This window comes from Musa acuminata, chromosome BXJ1-7 (assembly GCF_036884655.1).
Source record: "Musa acuminata AAA Group cultivar baxijiao chromosome BXJ1-7, Cavendish_Baxijiao_AAA, whole genome shotgun sequence".
NCBI lineage: Eukaryota > Viridiplantae > Streptophyta > Magnoliopsida > Zingiberales > Musaceae > Musa > Musa acuminata.
Genome location: NC_088333.1, coordinates 2,802,267 through 2,822,827, shown reverse-complemented (window position 1 = coordinate 2,822,827; position 20,561 = coordinate 2,802,267). Strand labels below are relative to the sequence as shown.

Here is a 20,561-nt window from a genome sequence, read left to right as displayed (position 1 = left end):
ATGATTTTTTCTGCTTTAATTGTCTCATCTTGATCGAAGCATCCTGCGTCACAAAAAACGCAGATTAAAACATAAACACATAACAAGTGGTTTAATCATCAAAATACGAGATTCAACATAGCTCTCTCTCATCTTTGTCTCCGACCTCTTATACCTTTGCCTCTCCCCCTTCGTCCACCGCTATAGCCTCTACCGCTTCCTCTTCCTCGACAAGATAAATTTTTTTTTAAACTTAAATTATATATGTTATTATATTAATGATTTATTGTGAGTTAATATGTCAGACTCGAACGTCTATCAACTCAAACTTATATACTATATTTTTAAAAATATAAAAGTTATTTTAGATATAAAAGAATCATAATAACTTTGGTCCATGATAAAAATTAATTTTATTTATTTAAATTAAAAAAAATGATCCACGACCAAAACCACGGACGATTTCCATTTGGAGAGTGTCCCGGAAGCTACTGGTGATTTGGTGCACCTGAGATACATGGAAATCCAACGCAGGAAGAGAGTGAGGATGCCGCTTCCGGAAGCCTTGAGACGACCGACGTGCTGCTCTCTGATCCTATGCCACTTCCGGAAGGTGCAAGTAAGTAATCTGATCAACCTGCGGCATCTGAAAGCACATCCAGCATCAGTTGCTGCAGTACCAAGGATGGGGGCGCAACTATCTTCTCTTCAGGAACTGGGGCAGTTTCATGTGGAAAAGGCGGCCGAGGGGTTCGCGATCGATGATGAATCGAGTGGACTTCAAGCTGGGGGTGCACGAGCGGAAGGGATATAGAAGCCCGGAATCCCGAAGAGATCTTGGAAGCACTCGGACCGCATCAGCAGAATCCGATAGAGCTGCAGATTCCACGATATATGGGTTTAGAGTCTCCGAGTTGGCCGGAGACATCATGGGCGTCAAATCTGGAGCGCATCCCGCTGTCGCGTTGCTACCATAGAACATATCGGGGTGGAGTTCTACGGCGTCGCCGGAGGAGCTCAGCTTCGACGAAATGTTCGAGTGGAGGGATTGGTCGGCGATCCAGTCAGGCCGCGACTCGTTTCCTTCCCTTGCTGAACTCTGCATCGCCAGCCGTCCCAAGTTGAACGGACCCCTACCCATGCAGACTTCACCAAGACAAGACAATTTGCCATCGTCACTTCGACAAAAGTATAGACAAAGCTCCAAGAGAAGAAGGGTTTTGCCCAAAGAAAAAGAATCCAACATTAAACTCGACAAGGAAGAAGAATGACCTTAAGACCTTTATTTCAGACTATATCTACTGCAGCTCACAAGCACAGGAGGAGGAGGTTTGTGAGCCCACTCAAAAAAGTAAACAAAAGTTCTTCTCTCTCTCTCTCTCTCTCTCTCTCTTATTTTAGTGATCTACATATTTAGATGCATCTATCTACGCAAAAAAAATTGTCTCTCGACCCTGTAAATATCAGCCTGATTACACTGTTGCTTCAAGCGCCTCGTGCGAGTGCGTAAACCTGCTCTGCTCTCGTTACAGGACCTTCCGAATCTTGTTTAGGTTCACTGTTTTGCCTGCATAATAGTCACCAAGAATGTCAGCTTCTTTCACCATTGATTTTTAAGAGCATCACAGCTATCGAAAATACAGACTTGATATTCTCAAGACAAGTAATATATGCATTGTGATGTCAAATTGTAACACATGAATCAGAATCTCTTTGTAAAACATTGTCTTGACAATAATAATGATCATAAATATTAAAAATTCAGACACCAAAACATTGACATCCAGCTTATCATAATATGCATGGCCAACTAACTCAAAGGTCATATGCCTATTCATTTTTTGTGTACATCTATCTATCTTTCTCTTGTGCCATTCAGATCAAGTGGATGGTCATGACAAGAGCAACAATAAACCATTTTTAATAGGCCGATCAGTGATTCTCACAGGCAATGGGCAGCATCCATCAGTGACACCGGCATAGATTAAGTGCATCTTTTTATTCTAATTTAAAGAAATAAAAATTGTTAAGCTTATAGAGAACTATCTTGGCTGAGTCCTAAGTGGGAAGAGATAAGGAAAAAGAAATCAGACAAATATACTACTAATAAAATGTGACCGAGTCAATGAAACACTTCCCCTCTCTCTCTTTCTCCTTGAGACACTTCCCTCCATCATCTTTCCTCTCCATGTCTCCTTTCCATTAAAAACAAAAAACAGCAAACCCATTGTGGATTTCCGGGTTACACATCGACAATATGCAACTAAAAACAATATAAAATCTTTATTATCTGGACAATGTATATAAGAACTTCACATTTCGTTTTAAGCAAATATACAAGTGATATTTCATGCAATCTGCTTGTGGCTTTTCAGGCATCTTAAATGGACCATCTAAAATCCTAGTCTCCACAAAAAGTAATGATAAAAATTTACCTGGGAATAGAGGAAAGTTCCAAGGATAGCAATGGCAGCTCCAAGTGCATTGACAGGTTGAACAGGCGTGTGGAAGATTATGATGGATGAGACAATGACAGAAATACGCTTCATGGTGTTCCCAATACTAAACGTCAAAGGAGAGATTTCATCCAAGGACATGTATGAAACCTGGTTGTACAAATGGTAGAAGACACTCTGGGCAGCCACCCACCTAACAGTTTGCAGTTTCATAGCCACATCAATTTAATAGAGTAGCTAAAAATTATGAGGTTACACAAACGACATGGTATCTAGCACAGAAGTCAAAAGTTAACCTCTAAAAGAATATAATTATCTAAAATAGTGGCAGCATTAGACATGTTTAGCATGAAGATGAGTATAAACTTGGAGTAAAATCAGAAAAAGTCAAGGTTCTGAAACAACTAAAGCTCGATTTCTGATCTTTTAAATACACTAGTTCTAACTTTTGAACGTCAATCAAGTGACGGAAAAGAAACACTCGAACATAAGGTGAGGAGCACATTTTAAATTTTAATATAATCATACCATGAAAAGCTCAATATTACAAACAGACTAAATAGTTTCCTAGCAAAAATTTGAACACAATGGATGCTTGGTTTGCTGAATGCAGATCGGGCCATTTTAATAACAACTTTCCAACACAAGCCACTGGGAGTACACAATGCTAAGGTCCTGCAACTAGCAAGAGTTAATTTTTGACAGGCAAATAGGAACAATGGATGTTTAAGCTACTGCATGAATAAAAACAAAATTCATAAATGAGACACACCGATGAAAAGGTTATGGCATACCAGACGAAATGTGGACCAATCTGTGAAAGTGCCTTCTGCCAGCCAGCAGTCCACATCTGCGGGCCCTCAATTGCAATAGCAAAAGGTGTGAGTATCAACAGGGATAGAATCGACAGGCAAGCATAATAGTTCATCCCACCAACTGACTTCCCTTTCATCCCCTTCTTAGAAAATATGTTCCGAAACACAAATGCAAGATTCGATATCATTGCGCCCACAAAACCTGAAATAGGAAAAAAATCACAGCTAATACTCTCACCAATAAGTTCATAGAGGATTGATTACATCTAAAATCATAAAAATTATAATTCCAAGACAGCCTTCCAGTATTAGAATGCTTTGGTTCCCTTGACCAACATAATTCAGTGAGATTACTTTCTGAGTCATTTTCATAGACATGGCTCACATATGTAACAGTAATACCGATTAATAAAAAACTCTTAGCAGTTGCAGCATGCTCATGTAACTAGGAAGCAAGCATCAACAAACTAATTCAGCAACAGCGGCATCTAAATTAGGAAATGTTGAGATAGCATAGAAAGCAAGGGATATAACCTGAATAAAATACTAGAATGCTTGTGAGCAATAACTTCATACTGCAGTAATTTGCTTGTCATTGACCAAGCAGTTTGATCAGAAAATTCACTAATTTCTGGTTTAGTTAAAATAGCTCAAAATTGCTATTACATATGAACAAAGATCCATAGAGGTCAACTTCATGAGTTAAGCATTATTGTATCTCTTCTTACCGGTCATGTTGAAGTTGAGCTCGGTCACCGCCGCCAGGGCACAACCGCCAATGATGGGGACCAGTGACAAATACACCGGCAGAGGGAAAGTTTCACCCAACAGCAACCTCGACACCAATACACTGAATGCAGGCTCTCCACTCTTTATTATGTGGGTAAATGACACCGCCACCTTCGACATGCTCACCGTCGCCGCCACATGGCCGATGGTATGAGCGACCGCAACCTGGTCAAAGAAAATCCACCTGAGAAACCGAACTAATCACGAAAATCCCTTGTGTTTGACCAAAAGATCTCATTTTTCTCACCGGTGCAAGCGCCTTCCAGAACTCAAAGTCGGTCTCGGGGGCCTCGGCTATCCCGGTGGCCCAGGAGACGAGCATCATCAGCGAACCCGTGGCGAGGGAGAGAGTGGAGGTGAGCCAGGGATACGGAAATGCGTTGAGGACCTTCTTGTTGTAGATGTTGAACACCACGTTGAGAGCCCACCAGGTGGCGAAGTAGATCCCGATCCTTAGCTTCTGACCCGCGGCCGACCGAGCTTCCTGGTGCGAGATCTCGATGTTCTCCGACCTATCGGCTTCGAAGGCCTCGCGCTTGAACCCGAGACCCCGAGGCTTCACGACCGACGGGAAACCAAGTCCCTCCAGGGAGGGGAGAGACAGGGGCTTCCGAGTAGAAAGCTGGAAATTAGAGTTTTTGACAGCACATATGGTCGGAAGGATGCTGATTCGAGGTGCAACGAGCAGAGATTTGGGCCTGACAAGATCCGCGGCGCCCAACGCTAAAGCGGATTGCTTCACAGCGTAGATCATATCGAAGTATCGAAAAAAGCCGATTTCTAGGGCTTAGAGAGGCCGGGGTAGCGATTCAATCAATCTAATAAAGCTTGCACCTTTCCTCCCTCTCGATCCCGAGACACTCGAGAAACCCAAGAATGTTCCCTCCTCTCTCCAATTTCGGATCTATAGAAGGAGAGATCTCAAGGGCAAGCGACGTGGGATCGAAGGTGGAGGTCCGCCCTCATATAAAGACCCCGGAAAAGTGGAAAACTAGGTGTGCCGGAGAAAGAGCCGGGAGAGACGAGGTTCAAGGGAGCCATTCGCGAGGAGGTGTCCATGTCGTAACTGCCATCTCCATCTCCACGCAAACCGCAACGGCGTTGAGTGAAGCCGCGACGTAAGTTGTAGCACAATGGGCGGTCGAGCGAGGGAGGTTTTAGGTTTGCGGCGAGGAATATTCCCATGAAATTCCAGGGTGGCCTTTCATGGGCGACGTGGACCATGACCCTTTGCCACCGAGGGAGGTCACCCATGACTGAATGATCCATGATACTGAAAGATGGTCTGATTTGATGAAAGGCCATGAAATCAAATAATTTGATGATCTGATTATTAATCACCAATTTTATGGTATCTGAATCCGGTTTAAATGAATCGAGCTTTCGAGCTTTCTTAGAAAAATAAATTTAACGATGATCCGATTCGTTTTCGGAGTATTATCGTCTTCAAAGAAGAAAATATTATTTCTTGAGAGCATGATAAAAAGGCACCTTCAGTTGCATACATAAACTTTGAGTAAATATTGGCAATTGAGAGTGAAGGGAATGGAAATCCACAAAAGGGAGTGATAGATGACAATATTTTACCTCTGTAACATATAGTTGATGTTAGGGTTCATGGCTATCTAATATAGAGTACCAAAAGGGTGTGTGACTACATATCCCTGTGTAACTTAATTCAGTATCTCCATCATGGGTCTCAGACTGTTCTTCTAAACTTGCAATAAAAGAAGACATAGTCAGCTGAGCTTGACAAGTGATTAGTGAAAGAGCACACCCAGCCTCCATATCATCAAATTTGGATAGGGTTATCATTCAAATTGCAGACATGGATTCTGGGTGTTCAGTGGGAAAGAAAGTGTGACAATCTGGTCTACTGAACAACTTTAAAACTCGAAAAGATTGAACAAATATTTTTTTGAAAGAAAGGCAGATGAGAATATCCAATCCTTTACATGTAAAAGATAACCCTAGACCAATCGGAATTCCCTTCGCGTCTCACCGAAATCTTCAAACGCAGTGGAGTATGAATCTCTCGATGCTGATGATCTCGACGATCTCGCTGGTGATGGGGATTTGGCCTTAGCCTTCTTTGGTTTTCTCTTCTTAGGGGCTTTTGGTAAGTCTGGGCAAGGATGGTCTGTGAAAATCTCAGGTGGTGGTTGTAGCTCTCTTTGCTGATCAAAATCTGTTGCGGCAATAGTTAGTAAGATAAAAGTAGAATAATTCAGAGAACAAGAACAATGACAAATCAAGTGACTGCTTGGCTGTTAATTGCTTTTACAGGAAACAAATCAAGCTAATAATGAGATTGCACATGTGAATAGCAATCGCATGTAGCATGCAATGACTCATCCATACTTAGTGCTATGCAGTAACAATGCATTCCTTTTAAGGAATTCTTCTTTCATGCTTGCAAAACATGCTACTCGGTTTATTTTTGCTAGTGCTAGGAAGGTTCGTTAAAAGCTTGTTCCGCATTACTATGCTCCTCACATGCATGTAATCGTGGTTCATGTCGGGCTAAATAATGTAAGCTCCAACTCATCCATACTGGTAGAACATATTATATGTGCAGACCATGAAAGCTAACTTGTTGAGACATGTCAAGTGCAATCCAAGTTGTAATTAAACAAGAGTTGTTTCTGGCTAATGAACAGTATAGAATTCTTAGTTTCATGAATAATAATGTTCCTAGGAATCCTTCACCACAACAAATTATCATGGTGTGCCTACCAACCTAAATATGCAGTTCCATGCCAAAAGAATGAGAGTTGACATTTCTATCTTAGGTTGGAATACAATATTTCCAGGACAATGTGACCGTTGATTCAACATAATGTTCTGGTAATTGACAGTAATTAACTGCAACAAAAGTTATATTCTCAATCTTAAAAACACAGAAAGTTTTGAAGAAACATTTAATGGCATACCTGAATAATCTTGTGGAAGGTGGGGATAAAGGAAAAAAGGTAATTTTTATCACAATAAGTTGGAGTATAGAAGCCTTAGTGGAATGTACTCAATGAAGAATACAAAGTGATCACAATCAAATGATAATGACTAAGCTCAAATATCTCTCCTTTTCGGATCTTCATATCAGTAACAGCTTACTGCTGTTTTGAACTTAGGTTATGCTAGCTTGCCATTTGGCTAAAGTAAATTCTTTCAACTTGTTGCAAAATATATTTATTAGATGAGTCATGAGTGTAGCAGAATTTGATACATAGAAGAGAACTTCCTCTGAAATTTTGTCTTGTTTAACATAATGATAGCTTAATGTTGGTAGAGAGATGGATACTTGTTTTATTGCACAAGACTAATCCGTAGTCATCAGCAGATGCCAATAAAATTAAGTCGCTGATGATGTCGTCTACCACAGTCATGAGTTGTGTTTTCTTTTATGGTCCTCATTTAGGTTAGTGTTGGTTTATTATCTTGTACTGTAGGTCATCATATGTGTAACGTTATGATTTTGTGAAAAGCCAACATGTTAACAAACAATTATGATTTAGTTAGTTAACCTTAAAACTTCAAGTTATTGAGCTTTCAAAAAAGATCATCTTGTGAACTTGAGAACTATGGAGGCCTATATTTCAATAAAAAGAAAAAGAACTACAGAAGTACATTACTTCAAATATCTTAGTATACTGCAAAGTAGAGTTGCAGAAATCTCAACAAGAAACCTAACTCCTTTAGTGGCAATTGGCATCATTGTTGGGTTCCTAAATCTTACTACTGCTTTCTGGAAATATCATCTTTGCATTCCGTTTAAATCCTAGTCAATATTTGCATCCTTAGTAATTATAAAGTACCAAATTACATTATCCATCTTCTAATAACAAAAAATATCAAAATAGTGATCTAATACTAAGTAGATCACCAAATGAGACAAATGTTTCAAAGAAGTGATCACAAATGGTAAGAGATGCAAAGAACAAACCTTGTGAAGCCCACGAGGGTTCTCTCGATCCGAAGTTGCTAAGGGAACCTGATGAGAAATCAGGTGATGTCTTGTAATCATTCATCTGCACCACAAAGTCATGCAGAACTATCAGCACAAATCAACCTCCTTGTTTTGGTTTACAAGATCTCCTCAAAGGTTTTAAAGAGATCACACAGAGACATAAGCATAAGCTTTTTAGCATTAGACCATTACCCAAGAGGGAGAACTCCCATACAGGTTGTCGAAGCCAACATGTGCAACATGCTTTACATCTGTTGGATACCCTATTTCCATCTCCTGCTCCTTGTGCACTGCAAGAGAATCATCACAGAAAGTACTCCAATAAGAACACACCAGATCTTAACTGTGATCATCTGTTATGGAGATAGTAATAGAACAAAGAAAATTAAAGGAGTCAATAAAAGCAGTACCAAATATATGAGAGATGTATTTGATTCCCTTGAGAAGCCCCTTCATCTTAATTGCCATTGCACTGAGGCTTTACAGAACATGCACTTGACAATAAGAATCTGAAAGCAAACAAGATTAATCATGCAGTTCATTGCCGATGTAGACTGGCAGGGAAGCCAAGGAAGCATACCTTTAATTTATGGCTCCAAGCCAAAAGCTATATTCCCATCCATCTTTCTCTCTAAAGTTTCCAAAGATGATGGGGTTTCAAACTTCAAAGTACCCAAGAAAAATGAAGGAACAAAAAAGAATTGGTTTTGGCTTTTAGAGAGAGAGAGAGGAAGGGGAGGAGGCCAGCAACAATGATGATAGTTTACAGTTGGAGTAGGGGGTCAAAAGGAGAGCTCTTGATGTCCCAATGCATATATAGTTATGGCAGGTGGGTGGTCCTTCCAAAAGGAGGAAGCCTTTAACTTGCCATTGAATTAATCTTTGTTGGAATATCTAAATGATGGAGATGTCATCCTGCTTTGGGTAACCTGCAACAAAAAATCCCACTGAAAAATAAGGCGGTCTGCTCCTATACTGCCCCACACCAAAAGCATACAAACAAACAAAAAATGATTTTCTTTTGAGCTGATTAAAATGATATTTTCCTTCATCAAGATCTATCTGATCTAATATTCAAGAAAAGGATCTCACCCAAGGAAGAATTGTCTTATTAGCAAAAATGATATTTCTAACTATTTCAGGTTGAGTAATACAAGATGCAAAGCAGGTTACCTTGATTTGCTTCAATTTGTCCCTGTAAATGGGTTATACTGGTGCAGCAAATTTTAAATATCTAATGGCTATATACAAAAAATGAGAAATGCATTGGAGATTGATGACATTATTTCAAGAACACGAAATGCTAGACCTTTTATCATATTAGATGGAGAATTTTTATCTATTCTTGTCCATGCATAGGACTAATCTTAGATTAAGGAGATTTTTCTTATGGTATCTGTTGAAGATCATTATAATTTTCCTCATTTAAATTGTACAAATAGCTGTAGCTTTGTATCTATCTATAGCTGGTGTAGGAATGTTTATGTGCAAGAAAGGTGCTCTGTTTAATATCCAGTTGCATCTGAACCATATCTGTGGAGGATATCTCTTGTCTATTAAATTTGTCTGATATATTTCTGCCTCCACCATTTCTGGGGATTCAAACCTCTCCTTGAAGTCCACATCATTCTCATGTGAGCAACATCCACCATGATTAAAAAATACCTACAGAAGCATATTATCAGATACATAATCTTTGGGCTTCCTTCTGAAAAAGCTTGGCAAGAAAGATCTTACATCTAACACACAACTGCATTGAAGTAAAGAATAGAAGTAGGTAAATAAAATGTATACTTTATTTCAAGGATCAGAAGATTATTAATAACTCTCAGAGACAAACTATTAGAAGAGAAAAAAAATAAACAGTTTACTTATTCCAACATGCTTTAGCAGAATGCATATCACTGGTTAGAGACTAGTATACTCATAAGGAAAGCTTTCAATAACCAAGTCATCATTAGAAAGAAAATAATTTTGAATAGAAGATATTATTAACTCACATTATCTAATTCTTTCTCCTGTTTTATAATCACATACTGCATATCTGCACAAAAACCAGCTAATAGTTCTGGAATTTGAAAGTATCGGTAGTGCAGTTAGTGGACATCATCGATATATGGCAAATTGATGGATCAGTCTGTTGGCCCTCATATCAATATAAGTGGCATTCAACCACTTAAAAAAGAGAGAGAGGAGAAATGTTTTCTTAATTACACTAGACTAGTTCAAAAGTTTATCACAAAGAAAATTCAAGCCTCATGGATGATGTGATGAGGCTGGTCTGACAGAGGACAACAGGAGAGTTATTGTACAATTCTGACTCAGACTTGAGTTTGCTTTTATGGTCATGGTATTGAAATAAAGTATGACTTCAAATTTACAGCTGACAAAAGCTCTGCATAGAGACATTTAATATAGACTATTGAAGTGATTTCAGGTTAATCAATATCAACTTGCATCACTAGGTAGCAAAAAATCAATAAAAACCAAAGTTCCAAACCACTTTCTGGATATTTTTCTTTTCCCCATTAAAGAGTACTGTCCTCTGTCCTACCCCAAAGTATGTTTCAATGAACTTTGAAGATTGTTTGACAGGTGAAACACTCTATTGAGCACTTTCAGTAGGTGCAGTCTCGAGCACCCACAAGTCATGGGAGATAATTATCTAGGTTGCCAATAGTAACATACATAAAATTGTGCAGGTAAGTTTAATGCAATTTTTTGGACAGGCATGGCTGCACATCCCCCATACTAAATGGATGCCAATTCATCTGTCATTCACTGACATATGGATCTGTAGATCTTGTAGGAAGCCTATCAGCATCAGAACAACAGAGGAACATAAACAATTCTTCTGATTTGATTTGGCTTCATCTCACATGTGCTTGACATGCCTTTCTGATTCACTGGGTCATGTGCCAATGGAAGCTCCCCATGCTTCTGATATCATACTGGCAAATCATCTGCACCCATGTTGTTCCAACAAGAGATCAACATGTTGCAGAAATTACAATATTGTTTTGGTGCAACAACTAAGAGACATCTGTATTGTTTTATTTTTATATTCCACAAATGTCTTTGTTGTTGTCACAGCTTGAGGCAATGCATTGTTTTGTCTAGGGAGTTGTCTGATGGTTGGAGCCATGTCTTGGAGGTTGCTGCTTGGCCAGTGACAAGTTCAATCTTTGACACTCCATTTTTAGAGGCATAACAGTTGACCCTAACCTAAAAGAAGGAATGCTACTGTTCTATATTTATGAATAAATATACGGTATGATCTAGTAATAATATTTTTATTAAATTTATTATTTTCAGTATATATACACACACTATACTAATTACTAAATGGATTGCACAGCCTATAAATTCAAGGAAACCCTCTAAAATATTCAAAAAATGAAAAAAAAAACTTCTTAGAAAATGTAGAATTTTAGACAATTATGTGCATTTAAATCTCAACAAAAGCAAAGTATATAAGACATCTATCCAAATCTTAGTTGATTGATTTGCTAATATTGAAATCTAAAACATAATAAAGTTTGAATTTAAATCTTTCTTAGTCAACTAATATAATGTTTAAAACTGGTATAAAAAATCAAACAAGTAATTCTAAGATTGATGAGAGAAAGTATGAATTATCTTATAACATTTCATGCTAAAATTGATCATCGTTCCTGTAGAATTGCAAGAGCAGAATACTCGGTAGATTTTTGTCTTATCATTTTGTAAGTTAACTCCGACAAAATGAGCAATTCTAATGAGTAAAAATTTGATAAACCATTCATTGAAATTGCCATACACATAATTATCTTCCCACTAACTCTAGGACTGAAAGAGTGTCACATAGTATATGCTTGACAGTTAAACTGAGAGAGTTCCTAAACTTCTCAGCCATGTGAAGTGCATGGCCAGCAACTGTAGCTAAGCATGAGCACCCATTCCTTACATTTGACACTAATAACATCAGTATCAATAGGAAGTGGACTTCTTATTGATATATAGGTATCTTGACAAAGTCTCAATGGACTCAAACTTCACAACATATGACTTCACACTGACATATAGTAGTCATCAGAAAACCATAAAGCAGCAGTTTTCCAGTGGTGCCACTCAGAACCCATGCTTGTACTACCATATTAATAGTCCAGGTAAATCTGCATGACCAAGCAACAAGCAAGCAACTTAGGTGACATAAAAGTTACATAAATTATATGTACCTCAAAATTTTAGCAGTCCTTGCTTCAAGTTGAATTTCTCTGTATGATTAATAGAGTGAAGGTCAAGAAAATGAGCAACAGGCAGGAGGAAGAGGAAGAAGGAACAGGAATGAGGAATAAAAAGGAAGAGGAAGAAGGGGAAGAAGAAAGAAGGAAAAACAGGAGGAAAAGAAGGCAGTGGAGGATGCAAAGGCATACTGGAGCAGGTGAAAGACACATGGGCAGTGGCAGGCCACGATCATGCAAACAGCTCCTCGGTTTTTTAGCTGGTCCTCCTCCTTGTGACTCCTCAGCTTCCCGACTCCTCACAACAGTTCAGTCGAACCCTGGGTAAAAGAAAACAAATGGTGATTTCTCCGGAAAAGCCTCACTTTATAGGTTCTTACCTAGAAACACCCCGCTTTTCATAATTTACTTAAGGGCAAACAAATCTGCTCAAATACCCAAAAAACCCCAAATCAATTGACTAAACTACCAATATAAATGAACTGAACCAATTCATCCTGCACTCACTTCTCCCTCTTCTTTGCCACCATCACCATCGGGACCCACCTATGGCCTCCTCCATTCTTCCTTCATCATCCATCTGCTTCACCAAGGTAGAGAAGACATTGGAGGAGAGGAAGAGACATGTGCAGCGAAGGTAGAGAAGGAGATCAGGGTCAGTGGAGGAAGGAGGAGGCTGCTCAATTTTGGATGTTTTCAGAATAAAACATCCAAAAAAAATATTATATATATTTCAACCAGATTGGACTGCTTGATTTGGGATGGTCCATGTACAGGTTGACAATTGGACGAGCAAATACCAATCAAATCATACCGAACCAGCCAGTTAAGAAAACCATGGTGGCCGTGGGCATGATTGTCGTTTGCAACTAATGTCCATCGAGCAACAAGGAGCTTGCCCAATGGCATACAGTCTTTGGGCTTAACATGAGAAAAAGAGAAAAGAGAGAAGAAAAGGATTAAACAAGAGAAACAGAAAGAGAAAAAAATATCACCAAACTGAGAAAAAAACATGATCATTGTCCGGAAATGAAGATGCAATATACTATACTAGGAAAGAAGAAACACTCTTCTGCTGATCAGCTTGGAGCTGAATAACCTACAAAACAATATGCGATACAAATGCATAAGATACACAACAAAAAATTGACAAAAATGTCAAATCTGCAATTAATCAAATGTTCATTAAAAAACTGAATCAAAAGCAGAAACTATAGAGAAGAACACAAGTACCTGGCCTAACTCTGGATCCTGGACAACATAACCATTACGATAGAGCTCTTTCTTTAGGTCCTTCAAGATCTTGTTGTAGCTGAACTCTTTCTATAAACCCTGCAAAGTAGTTAGACATTTCCATTCGCTGCACTCAAACACGCACATACTCCTTTGAACCAACACCTGAGTCGTCAACAATTGCTTCAGCAAAGGGATCTGCAAGCAATACATTAAGAGCTCAGGCTTACATCTTATTGGCAAGCCATTTCTCAATCAGAAAAAATCGTATAGTCAACTTACCAAAAGCACTAGGGAGCTGAATGTTTAGATCCGACATGAACTCTTGAGAACTGAAGACATCAAGTGAGATGTGCTTTTCTTATCAGTTCAAAGCTGAAGAAGGTTAAAGCCAAAACATTGTTAATCACAATTTGCAAGAAATTGAATGTGCAAATCAAATGAAAAGCAACAAGATTGATGTTCATTTTCCTCCTTTTCAGGTAACAAGTCATTAGTTGATGAGGTGCCAAAAGATCAAGTGCCACATAATAGCTAGATGGAATGTATCTAATAACCTTCATTTTTATTGAGCTAAATATTCTCAAAAAAAGAAACAAATTCAGTTCTCATGATTGCTTCGTAGAATGAACTTTATGACTTAAATAGGATAGCTTCAGCTAACTTTGAAGCAAAGGGCACAATAAACATCACATTATGTAGCCTAGTCCATCCCAAAGAAAGCAAGTGCTTCAAATGAACATCTTAGCAGCATTCACACCTAAAACAAAAAAAAATTCTTGAGCATCAGTGATGAAAAGCCTGACCCACCCAAGAAAAGTTGGCTTCATGGCAGAGATCTTTCATGCAACAAAATTCAGTAAAACAAACCCCAATACAGTACCACCCAAAAAGCATAGGGCACCATGATCCACAAGCTTTTTGGCATTTGCAAATGGTTATGTGAAGCTTACTTGTTGATCTATTATATCTTCTAATTCAATGGCTTCACCAGTTTGGCATTTAAAAGTGTAATTCATAACTCGCTTCTCTCCAATCTCTGATGCTAACTGTACATTTGCCAACCACACACCCATTGCAATCTGCAACTCTTGCAATTTAATCTTTATTCTAAGTGTGAGGTAAAAAACAGACTCGGATACCAGCACAAACTGTCACTCAAACCACGTCCCAACTGTGAAGGAACTAAAATCAAGGTTTATATGAAACCACATACTCGAATATAACATGGTGGAGCAAGCCTATTGTCATTACAACATTACCTTTTAGTTGTCTAGATATAAAACCATATTTATGGTTATAGTGGTCATATTGACTTTTCCTTATCAGCAAATGATTTTGAATTTTCTCATCCATAGTCACATTAATCTGTGCTCTGAGCTTCCCAGCACATTGATGATTTTAGAGTTGCCTATCAGTTATCATCCAGGTTGGTTTGGTGTATTGTATGTTTTCTATGCACACCCTGTAACGAAATGGGGTATGGGATGTCTGTGGATAACAAACTGGGAAAAAAGACTGCAACAATTGAGCTAACATAAAAGAGAAAACAAGGAAATTCATAAATTGTATTGTGCACACCAAAGAATTCATTATATAAGAACTTTTGCACTTCTAGCACTCCTGATAAATGTTTGCATGCCTCATACATCACACCTACAAGGTTATATGAATGTGCGTAGAACAGTAAGGATTTCAAAGGAATTAACACAAACAAATTTGTGGGAACTAGGTCAGGAAGAATCTAGTTAAGAATCACTCCAGTGAGGCTAGAAGGATCCAGGATTAAGGCACTGGAAGAAACTTGAATTGGTGGCCATGTCATAAAATAACATTTCACAACTGACAGCTTATTCCAAGCCTGAAGCTCAATCATTACTCGAAGCTTTTCTTCTAAATTGGACATACACAACATGGTATGTTGAACCTGTTGTATGGCCTCCTACCGCCCTCTTTCTTCCAACCTCACACCTTATTTATTTTTTTGCATGTATAATGAGGTTGACCGTTGACCAAATCCTAAACATAATTAATTCTAAAAAAATCAAAATTAGATAACTAACTAACTTAAAAAAGGAACAAAGAGAAGGAAACACAAACTTATGCAGAACAATTAACAAAGGCCAAATTACAAAGCTAAACCTATTTTATCCCTAGTCAAGAAAAAATATCCAGACCATTTCTTGATGTACCAATCCAGAGGCCACACACTGATTTTGGTTGATTATGAATACAATTCAGAATCCTCATTGAAGCACAAAAATAAGCTCGTACTACAATTTGAAGTAATTAAGGCTAGGCTAACTAAGGCTTCATCTTTTTGGAGAGGGGAGTGGCCCTCTCAGTTGGCATGCCTTTTGTGCTCTGACCTACAAGTTTAATTAATATAATCTGCTTTCTGGATAAAAAAAAAAGTAATTAAAACTGGGCCATCTCATTACCTCAAGCCTTGTCTCTCTAATTTTCAATGAAGGAACAATTTCTTCTTTCATTTTACTCTCTATTTACACATAAATGTGTGGTTTCCGCTATCAGTATTACGATACAGGGATATACAGGCATAAGTACAATTCCCCGCTATATTTCTTGAAGGGATAACTATGCCAAACAACACAGGAACTAAAAAGAGCCGATCCCAACTCCCAAAACCAAAATCCATGGACGACTCAGGCACGACAAAGTGCAACATCAGCAATAGCAGGTTGACAAAATCAACCAACAACAAAGAACTCTCCTTTTTCGCTCAAGGCAAACTCTATATGTCTTTCAAGAAGCACAGATAAGCAGAATATATAATCACAATATACCTAATCTACAGATGATCCCACAGCATGAACCACCAACGAAACACTCGCAAATTTCAAGAAAAAATCGTAAACTAATCCAAGCCCCCAGATTCAATAAAAGCCTCAACAAAAACCAGCATAAAACCCTAGTTTTCTATTTTTATTTTCCCGCTATGTTTCTTGAAGACATAAAACGGACCATAACACAACTAAAACAAATCGATCACAAGTCTCAAAATCAAAATCCATGAACGATTGAACATACCAACCATACACAAAAAAAAAAAAAAAAACTCTCCTTTTTCGCTTATGGCAAACTCCATGCGCCTTTCAAGAAGCAACATTTAATACAAGAAAAGCTCAACAGAAACAAACATGAAACCATGGAACGAGCAAAAGCTCGTTCGAAGAAGTGGCCGCTCGTACCTACCTACCTAGAGATTAGGCTTCCGAACTCGTGAGAAAAATCGATACTTTCGATCTTTTGATCGGCAAAACTGGAAGTAGAAATCGAGGTACTATTGCTACAATACAGAGGAAGTGACTTCTAATCGAACTCGTACATATTTCCGCATGCAACTCTATATGCACATTCATTACCTACCGTCCATTTCATCAAGGAAAAACCATTGATGGTGTGATGCTGGAGGCTTGGATTCTTACTCGCTCAGGGGGTCTAATGCTCTTGCATGCAACACATTCCGAAAGCCACAGGAAGAGGCAAACGATACCTTCTTTGAGATGGAATCGCATGGATTACGATCCGCCCGTGACGCTCCCGTTGAAGATTTCGATGGTGTCGCCCTGCTTCACGTCGTGCCACCTGAAGGACTTGTCCTCGTCCATCACGTTCTGCTTGTAGATGAAGAAGTAGCCGTCGGTGGGCAGATGGAAGTTGAAGACGCCGTACAACCTCTGCAGCTCCTTCCTCAGCTCGCTCACGTTGTCCGACGCGTTCACGTCCACCGGCACCTTCTTGGTGCCGCACTTGGGCAGCACCATCAGCCGCAGCTTCTTGGAGCCCTGGAGCGGCGCCGACGACGAGGGCGGCGACGGCGGGAAGGGCCTCACCACGAGGCTCACCTCGGGGTCGTCGGCGACCCCGCAGTCGGCCAGCGTCTGGTGGTCCTGCAGCTCGGCACCGCCGTGGAACAGCATGAACCTGCTGGTGGGAATGCCTTCGAGGTCGTGAATCCTCGCCTTGAGCTGCCCCACGGTGTCGGTAGCGTCGGCGTCCAGCGTCAACTGTCGCTTGGACACGGTCACGTTCACGACGACGTTGACGCGGGGGTGGGCGTCGAGCTTCGCGGGCGGCGGGGCGGAGTCCTGGTCTGAGAGGGCGAGATGGATGCGGGAGTTCTGAAGGATATCGTAGTGCTCGGTGTTGCGGTCATCCTCCAGCTCTTGCCCGTTGAACACGAGCTTCTGGGTGGAGACGGGAAAGCCCTCGTACTTGTGGATCTTCTCCTTGATCTCGAGGACGGTATCGAAGAAGCCGATCTCGATGGAGAAGTGCTTCCCATTGGAGGTCTCGAAGAAGACATCCATGGATGAGCTGCTGCACGACAGGAGGCGGTCGCTTGGTCTTTATAGGCGCCCAAAGTTTGATCCTAACGAATCGCGATTCGCTGCCCACTTATTTCTCGCCACCGTTTCCTTCTCCCACACAAAAAATGGTGGCTTCTTTCTTATTGCATCCGTAACATCTAACGATGTAATACTTCAAATTTCTATCGTATCTAATGTGGATTTGGTGGACCGTTAATAAGCATATCAAAACGACATATTGCATGCTGGTCACGTGGGGGATTCGGGATGCACATCGCCTATCCGAGCCCGAATCTTAGCGAGCTCGGGTCTATCCAACCATGTTGGAATATTATCGATCATATATTACATTGATTTATTTTTCATTCACTTACCATAAAATAAATCATAAATATCAAGTATTATGATAAATATCCTCAAAAGATATAGTTCCAAATTAAATGATGCATGGCCTATGTGACTATGTGATATTTACTAATAACCTTTAAAAATCTAAGTCAAATATGAGTCAACCCAGAATTTATATCAAACATGACTCAAAACAAGGCTAATAAACATAATACTGTGGGTTGAGTTAGACTGGAGTACAATAAACACTTGGGAAACTGTCAACTAGGCGACCGGCCAAGGCTAGACCAGCTAATCCAGCCGCGAATCTCTAGTTAATAAAATTCATGATGAATCACTTATTCAAAATAATCTACGGTATAAATGAATAAACTATCATCAATATTACTATTTCCTTCGGTGTAGTTGATCGAAAAATCAACATGATCCTTTTCGATTTCGAATAACATAGATTCATCCTAAGGGGCTCGTGTCGAGGCGAGAGAGATGGCTCAAGTGAGCAACGAAGGTGGTAGGTGGACACACGATGTATTACAAGCTCTCGACAAATGATCCATGATCATCTCGAGGAGTAGCTTATCTATTAGAGGAAAGTCGGGATCGTGACGAGATGTGTTTTAGTCCTTTGGAAGCACTTAGCATTGTTATAAGACACCTTAGACATGCTTGGGCCCTGTATAAACGATCAACATCGAGGACATCCCGACCTGACATCTCTAATGCTCAAGTTAGTAGAGTAGGTTGAGGAAGTTTAATAAAATTCAAAAGAGTTCATATAATGCCCGCTTACCTTTGTTTGGTTTAGGAGCTTGGGTTTTATACTTAAGCGATCAGTGACATGAGGCCAACAATGAGTCAAGGTATCTCTTTTTCGACCCGGGGATCATTGATGATGGTAGCTGATGAACGTGTCTTTCGAAGGACAATTGTGATGATATGTTTTGTCAGAACTCCTAGCTTATCTGGGATAGACAGTGGATGGTCCCTTGTGTCGTTCATCTATAAAAAGGAGCTAGGGTTGTCGAGGGTTTTTTTTTTTTTTTTTTTTTTAGTTGAGACAAGTATGGGTCGACGGACCATTTTCCTACCGATGGCTACATAAGATTAGCATGAGTTACCCATATCTTTACTTAGATGACTTTCTCAGCCCTAGTGGCAGGCGAGTTGATGATGCTATTATTTTTCTTATCAAACATCAATAAATATATTCAACATGATGCTCAATATGACATCAAACGCATGGTTTAGTTAGATTGATAAAAAAAAAAAAATTTCGTTATTGAAAAAATTGTCATACTCATCAATTTATAAATCATAAATTAATAGCATACCGTTGACATAAATTCAAACATGATATTCAAATTATTTAAAAGCATGGCATCATATGCATAACTTACTTTCCTTTTTAAACTGAAAATAAATACGTGATTGATAAAAATATAGTTTTTAATCAAATCCGTTCTAATATACTATGATTATCTAACACGCGGGTCGGGGGTCCACAGCTGATGGTGATCCACTTTTGAGATCATTTTAGATTAAGGTGTTAGAAAGTCAAAAATTATGTGCCGTGATCATTGAACTTGGATGGTTTGATCGAATATTAAATTTAATGAATGTACTCAATCACATATGGGTGATCGTTGAGTTCAATAAACGTCAAGAACGAATCGTTAAAATTATGATTACATAATATTAAAATTATAAGTCATGTAAATAATCTAGTGGGATCAAGTCGACATTCTTATTGACACCACGTTATCGATCTTTTGAGGTTGAGATTTCATTTGATTTGTCAACGAGTAGATGTGACACGTTGACGAGAACCTATATGTCATGTCTCTATTAAAATTAAATTACATATTTTTTGATAGTTATAGAAAAACAAGAACATACTAAATATCTTAACATATCAAATAATTGTATTTACGGAACCTAACTAATTCCTTAACAGCCAACTGTCTTGGCTAGATTAGGTTACCATGTCTGTTCTTTAGCTTTCATATATATCTTAATCGGTAAATTGTGGGTTATAATTCTAGCCGACGTCACTTATCTCCCAAATACGTGGCCGACGGTTGGCATCACCGCAAACGTGGTACTTCCTAGTTGGTGCTCGATGATCAAAGTTGCGGCCACGAGGGTCATTGTCATCTGGAGACCCGAAGGTGGGTCCCTGGACGTGTCGACACAAGGAAGGATACAGGAACCTTCCGGTCGGTGCCATACGATAATTAAATATCGCCTCGAGCTCATTATATCGTGTCGTCATGCTATATAAACGATCACCATCCTCTGTATTATTTATTGATAATTACACGACGACATCTTTCCGAGAGCGCCCTTTCCGATCCGAGCGCGGCGGCGATCGAAGAGCCCCCGACCCATGCTGGCTTTCTTCCTTATCTCCGTCGGTG

At 39.3% G+C, this 20,561-nt stretch overlaps 2 protein-coding genes across 7 annotated transcripts; both read right to left on the bottom strand.

Annotated features, from left to right (window-relative positions):
* Positions 1–1,171: 1,171 nt before the first annotated feature.
* Positions 1,172–5,145, bottom strand: LOC135678215 (glucose-6-phosphate/phosphate translocator 2, chloroplastic-like). The gene is made up of 5 exons (XM_065190750.1): positions 4,287–5,145; positions 3,979–4,204; positions 3,230–3,452; positions 2,415–2,628; positions 1,172–1,546 (listed from the first exon to the last, which is right to left on the bottom strand). The coding sequence occupies exons 1-5, from the start codon at positions 4,791–4,793 to the stop codon at positions 1,535–1,537; spliced, it is 1,182 nt and encodes a 393-aa protein (XP_065046822.1). The 5' UTR covers positions 4,794–5,145; the 3' UTR covers positions 1,172–1,534.
* Positions 5,146–5,903: 758 nt separating this feature from the next.
* Positions 5,904–17,796, bottom strand: LOC103990748 (ubiquitin-NEDD8-like protein RUB2). 6 transcript variants are annotated; one of them, XM_018828767.2, is made up of 11 exons: positions 16,980–17,796; positions 13,745–13,837; positions 13,463–13,660; positions 12,737–13,328; positions 12,422–12,549; positions 12,224–12,262; positions 8,587–9,671; positions 8,417–8,515; positions 8,199–8,296; positions 7,983–8,067; positions 5,904–6,227 (listed from the first exon to the last, which is right to left on the bottom strand). In XM_018828767.2, the coding sequence occupies exon 1, from the start codon at positions 17,794–17,796 to the stop codon at positions 17,005–17,007; it is 792 nt and encodes a 263-aa protein (XP_018684312.2). In that variant the 3' UTR covers positions 5,904–6,227; positions 7,983–8,067; positions 8,199–8,296; positions 8,417–8,515; positions 8,587–9,671; positions 12,224–12,262; positions 12,422–12,549; positions 12,737–13,328; positions 13,463–13,660; positions 13,745–13,837; positions 16,980–17,004. The 6 variants fall into 6 exon arrangements, with proteins under 6 accessions (XP_018684312.2, XP_065046819.1, XP_065046817.1 ...); XM_065190747.1 differs by having other exon boundaries at positions 12,224–12,549; positions 12,737–13,150; positions 13,276–13,328; XM_065190746.1 differs by having other exon boundaries at positions 5,905–6,227; positions 8,587–8,935.
* Between the last annotated feature and the right edge of the window lie 2,765 nt (positions 17,797–20,561).

Excerpts from the sequence above, each read along its gene's own strand:
- LOC135678215 (XM_065190750.1), bottom strand. The coding sequence starts at position 4,793 with ATGATCTACGCTGTGAAGCAATCCGCTTTAGCGTTGGGCGCCGCGGAT. Across the intron at positions 4,205-4,286 it reads TCTGGAAGGCGCTTGCACCG|GTTGCGGTCGCTCATACCAT; the intron begins GTGAGAAAAATG and ends TTCTTTGACCAG. Across the intron at positions 3,453-3,978 it reads GCTCAACTTCAACATGACCG|GTTTTGTGGGCGCAATGATA; the intron begins GTAAGAAGAGAT and ends TTCCTATTTCAG.
- LOC103990748 (XM_065190745.1), bottom strand. The coding sequence starts at position 17,796 with ATGGATGTCTTCTTCGAGACCTCCAATGGGAAGCACTTCTCCATCGAG.